The sequence below is a fragment of the Trametes versicolor genome, assembly GCF_000271585.1.
Source record: "Trametes versicolor FP-101664 SS1 unplaced genomic scaffold TRAVEscaffold_10, whole genome shotgun sequence".
Taxonomy (NCBI): Eukaryota; Fungi; Basidiomycota; class Agaricomycetes; order Polyporales; family Polyporaceae; genus Trametes; species Trametes versicolor.
This window is the reverse complement of record NW_007360330.1, coordinates 937,094-942,805: the sequence shown is the minus strand read 5'-3', so window position 1 is coordinate 942,805 and position 5,712 is coordinate 937,094. Positions and strand designations below refer to the sequence as shown.

The window sequence follows — 5,712 nt, the reverse complement described above, 5'->3', positions numbered from 1 at the left end:
GCATTCGAGTAGAAGGTATGCAAAAGTCCTGCTATGATAGAGGAGTAAGTGGCTGGAAACGTTGCGTCCAGATTCTCGAGTCGTAAACTCAGCCCGCTGCATAGATTGATCAACCACGCGAAGATGCCCGGGAAGCAGGCATCTTGCGGCCTTCCCAAGATTCAGCGACGATTCCGGAGCTTCAGGACCCTACGTAAAGTATGGGGAGAAGGATTTACCCAGTTTCTCAGCAGGTGAAGGGACTGGGTGAGTACGCCGAGAAAGGTGCGTCCGGTTCTTCCGTTTCATATACCTCTTCACTTCTCACTTTGCAGAGGTCGATGGTTCCTCCAAACGCCTCCTCTGTCATCTCCTCGAACCTTTCTCTATCAAATTACACGGAAGTCGCCTACCTCTCTTTTGATTGGTGTGTACCATTTTTCGACCTGTTCAGCCCCATCCCCAACGTTTGCCTCCGCGTCTGACTGAAAACTTGCTTTCAGAATGAGATGTCACCTTCGAGGACAAGAATGGGGGTGTCTTAGGTTAATCGTGCGTGCTTTCACGAAGGCTGTCAACTGGTGAGTCTAGCCACCTACCTCCGCCTTTGCATGTCAACAGACTTCGTCTCTAGTGCTGCACCGTGCCTATAGCAGCTTTCTTACGCCTGTTACATTTCACATTCTCTTCCGTCTTCCAGGAGGATTAGTTGATGTCGTTGTTGCTGCGCTCCGCTTTCCGCTCTCCGCTCTCCGCCTGACGCTTGACGCTTGACGCGTCAACGCCTTTGTAGCCGCCCAAGCGCTCCAATGTTCCCTCACACGCCATGCAGGACGTGTGTGAAAAATAATTTCAGGGCCATTTCGAGGTACGGTATTATCCAATAGACATGTCTGCTGATCCTGATCTCCCGCGCGCCCACACAGAACTCGGAGTGAGCGCAACATCCGCTTACTTACGCTCGGTCCCTAGGACACAGACACAGTGTTCCGCCACATTGTTCCCTAGACCAAGCCCTTGCGCAGGTAGAGAGTCCTGAGCTACCGGTGGCATGTGTCCTGTTCAGTGGTTCACTAAGTACTCCACTTATGTTGCCCGCGGCCACCCACGCCCGCTTTCTCCCGAAAAAACTCGCAGACGGAACAGACGTTGTGCGCCTAGCGATAGCAAGGACGTGGGAGAGTAAGGGACGTGTCCAGATGGCGACAGCGAGGGCAGAGAGAGAGTCTGAGAGACGGTCTGACTAGACGTGCGGATAGGATGCATGACGTCGCGCGCGTGGGTGGCGGCTCTTCGCGATCGACTTACAGACACCCGTCGCTCGATTAGCGCTTTGTAAAGCTTTAGCTCCCAAGTCGCATGCGCGCCAAACCCGACGTGTCTCAGATCTAGGTGCTTCTTCTTCCCTCTAGTGGGAGACAGTGGGCTGAGATAGCCTTTGCGAGAAGCCGCGTCAGTCTCGCATTCCGTTTTCGAGCGGAGGACGCGCAACGTCGGGCGCCTAGCGTGCGGAGTTCGAAGATGATATAAGCCGAGGTTTCTGCTTCTGCCACCCAACTTCGGTAGTTGCTCCGAGTCCCAACACACAGGCACAGATTTCTTCATCTCGTCGCATGCACGTCTAAACCGACATTTCTCCGGACACTTCTTCCCCCATTTTTAGGGAAATACTCTGCTGCATGCCCCGCCGACAACGCGTTTTCGCCAGACGAGGTTTAACAGACACCCGGCGTACCATACCATTCCAATGAATGTGGTCGCTCATCTGGCGGCGGCCGACATATAGTGAGCAGCCTTTTTTGACCTTTCCTCGGTCTAATGACGCACCAGCGCTTTTGATAGGCCTTGCTCCGACAGACGGGCATGAAATCGCGCTCAATTGCGATCTTACGACTGCACCCAATGTTCCTCGCGTCGCACCCTGACCGCTCGACACGCCGTCGCCTTTCCCGGCCTCCTCTCTCAGATCCCATCACCGCCGGCAGGACACTACCACCGTCTCCCCGAACGACACGGCCGGTTCTCACCTGCGATCATTATACCTGAAAGCCGGGGTTCCCATGTACCGCCGCGCATCCCTCACACGCCCGGCCGGATGTCACAAATCTGCAAGTGAGCTCTCACTACCACGTCCGTGGTAAGTGTTTACCTTTGAGCGGGGTTGTACAAGTGAACCGTTCGGCAATTTGTCCCAAGAATGACGGGAAGAAGCCCGCTCTCCTTCCAGTCGTTATCGGAACGATATGTCACTCGCGAAAAGTGCTGTTCAAAGCAGTGTGGGGCGGGGATGCAGGGAGAAAATGCACGTATGGCCTGTGTGCCTGTTCGCTACCGCGCCCGCTCTGAGCATGTTTGAGTGGGAACAATGAGGGAGCTCGAGAAGCGCTACAAGCGTGGCAGGCTAGGCTGGCGAGCATCTTCTACGCAGCCTCCGCGAGTTGTAAGAGTGCGGACGGGGACGCCCTCGCAAAAGCCACGGCTTGCGGGCCCAGTGCCCCTGTGGCAGGGCAGGCTCTCGCGAACAGTTAGCACACCACATTGCGGAGGAGATCAGGGCTATTACTCCTACTCCATTGTTCCGCTCGTTCTTCGCCAATACGGCCGTCTATACGCCACGCACGCCGTCACGCCCGATGGGCTTTTGAACATGTAGCATCGCGGGACAGGTGTTGTATTATTCGCAGGAATAAACAATCGTTAAACGAAGATCCAGAGTGCACGCTCTTAATTCTGAGAATATCATCGCACGCATCTCATTTGGTTCTGGATGGTATTTCCTAGCCTCACACGTTTATAGACTTGTATCACACTTTGAAACCTACTTTGGATTCTTCCTGTTCATCAAGAATCAATACCTCATCCAACAGAACTTCATGCCAGATGTAGAACGTAAGTGGTGCGTCAGAACACCGCAACTTTTTTTATTGTGCGCGTGACACGTCAATTGACCATACTCCGCGCTGGCCTGCAGGTGGTCAGCGTGATCGTGGTCCTCGTGAATGAGTGTCTTTATCTCGCACGCTTTTGTCGTTAAATTGAAATCCTTCGGCGAGGGCGAACTTGAGCTAACGAGCGAGCTCGAGACCAGCGGCCTCGGCACATTCAAATAAGGCCCATAACACTGGCGGAGCACTTTCGGCCTGTCAAATGGCCACCAACGCGTACCATCTTGCCTTCGTTTTTCCTGTGGATCCTTCGCCGAGGGCTCACCGCTCTTGGTGTTCTAGAAGGCACTAGGCGACTTGAAAAGCAAAGACCAGCGGTCCGAATATCCGCGTGGACGGCTTCATCCGGTGATCATCTCTCCCATCTACTGATATGCCTTGTCCTATTGGAAGGCCGTCAACGACTTGGCTTCTCTGCATCTTCACAACGTCCATATTCGATTTCCCTTATCTTAAGGATCGCCGAACTCACTGCTCTCCGCTGCTACGCCATCAACGGTCGCGCGTCCCGCCCTCTTCGCTCGCCCTTGAAGTACTCTGCGATCGTGCGCTCTGTCCAGGTGGCTTCTAGCTACATACAGGAACACTTCGATTCTAAGCTCGTAATCGTCCCACTTTCGGTGCGCATGGTTCTACATAGCTGGCTTGATCACCCCCTGATAAAGGCTCGTTCTACATGTGCAGGCGCTGCTCAGGATGGGAGTTCGCATCGTGAACGCCCTGGTAGCCTTTATAGGCCTCATCAACTCCGTTTTGGTTGCAGCGATCCGATATGCAGGCAACGTTTCCCTCGGTCTCACTCGCAGGCTGGATGCCCCCGTAGGCGTTACCCCTGGCGATATGGGCGACTCTTCTGTCCAAGCAAGCCGCGACTCTTGCCCACTCAATCTTCACATGCTTCCCTCGTCCGACTCTTTACGTCGGAATGAGGCGGCGCTTCCTCGACCGCTCCCAGGCCAGTCGGTGGCCGAGGAGTTGTGTCGTCTCCTCCGTTCTTGCCCGGACTGGGAGTCCCTCATAGATATCCATACGACCTCTTCAATTGTCGAAGGAGAGATTTTTCAAGGCGGGCGTCTCTCCGGGCTTGAACGCGGGGATGTCTTGTGGGAGCCCCTTCACGAGATGGTGGTGCCAGACGGGAACTTGCAACTCTTTGTCGTCAACCTTGCTTTGGAATCCATCCCCGCTAGTTCGCATCTTCACCTGTATGTCGCCACCGACTTCATCACGCCTCTTGGAGCCCCTGTTTCGGTCTCCTCTCCGCATGCCACCGCCCGCCGTGGCCGCACGCCACGCCTCGCCAATGCGTGTCACTAGGCAAGGACCCCGTTCCCGGCAGTCTCTCACCAAACCTCTATGCCCTCTCATCCGTTATCCGAGTTCCTCGATGTCGATCGTATAGGTAGTACAACATGCACAGCTCCACAAGCCCCGGTAAGCCTCTATTGCTTCGACGTCGAACTTTTCTATCATAAACATACACGCTGATAGTTTCCGTTCTCTATCAGGCCGTTTCTTCCTGCGGTGCAAAAAACGTGCGCACCAACCCTTCATCGAGCAAGGGAATGGAGCAGTAGTCGTAAGCAGAAGATTTTTCACGTCACGGCCGATGGCGACACGTACATTACACATTACGATACTGTTCTTCGAGCTTCTTGCATTCAGCCTCCATCTCGTCTAATCTATCCTGAATGCGCTTGAGACGTTTCTCGTATGCCTGAGACCGTGCTTCTACCTCCTTGACGTGACGACACCAATTGTTCACCTGAAGCTGGTTGAATTGATGTTCCTCTTGTAGGAACTCGTTCCTCCTGTTCAAGCTGACGAGATTCGACTGCTCCTCCAGTTGTTTGAGCTCGGAAGATGTGGCGCTAACGCTGTATCATGATACTGCAGTTCGATAGGAGGAAGTAGCAAATACCTCAGTACGTCTTTCAACAGGTTCCGGTCATAGTCGTCTTCGTCATAAGATATGAAAAGCTTGATCAGCTTGTCTTTTTCCCGGCAAGGGGCGGAGCATGCAGGGCACGTCGCCGCTGCCGACCCGGCCTGGACCTCGAAGCAGCCCCGGTGGAAGATATGTCCTGCACTTGAAATGTGAGTTGCGTACGCTGATGTGCGCCTGAGACTGCGTACCGCACGTGGTCACAACGGTTTCGGTGTCGACCGTGGCAGAGTCGGAGTCGAGTAGGAAAGGAGATTCGCAGATCGTGCAGATGTGATGCATGCTGTGGCCGTTAGCTGCAAACTTCTGCTGCCGCACACATATATGGGCGATGCCCGCTCGCGCGCGGCAAAGTATGTTGGGCGGAGCAGCTGAAAGCCCTTGGGGGAAGAACGTTCTAAGCCCCGTTTTCACGAACGTTCTAAGCCCTTTGAAAACATAGCCATAGGCTTCAGACGACGTACTACGGTAGGTGTAGAAAGCTGCGCGGGGGAGCGAATGTGCATTGTCCATATTCGGCCCGGGTTGCGGTCCATTGTCGGGCCGGTGCCTACCGGAACGTCATGACTTACACCTGCGCCTCTTCCGATCAACCTCCTCGTAAAATCTGCTTAATGTCAGCCTAGCGCATGCTACTCACTTCAGGCTGTGAATAAGTCTCGTCCACGCTTCTGTCGCATCGTCTGCGCTCGTCTGCTCCTCCTTTTCCTCTCAGATATCTCTTCGGGCAAAGAACTCCGGATCCGAGTAAACTCTTTCATGTGCGGCGCCTTTGGAGCCTTTGGATCCTTTGGGTCCCCGGGCATCATCATTGCAGGACCCACTCCCTGTTCGCATCGCACT

The 5,712-nt window shown here is 54.3% G+C and overlaps 1 protein-coding gene across 1 annotated transcript; it reads right to left on the bottom strand.

Annotated features, from left to right (window-relative positions):
* Positions 1-4,548: 4,548 nt before the first annotated feature.
* TRAVEDRAFT_22743 (uncharacterized protein) lies at positions 4,549-5,151 on the bottom strand (the record flags this gene model as incomplete). The annotated part of the gene is made up of 3 exons (XM_008043528.1): positions 4,549-4,801; positions 4,846-5,008; positions 5,061-5,151. 3 exons carry the CDS (start codon positions 5,149-5,151, stop codon positions 4,549-4,551), a joined length of 507 nt encoding a protein of 168 aa, XP_008041719.1.
* Between the last annotated feature and the right edge of the window lie 561 nt (positions 5,152-5,712).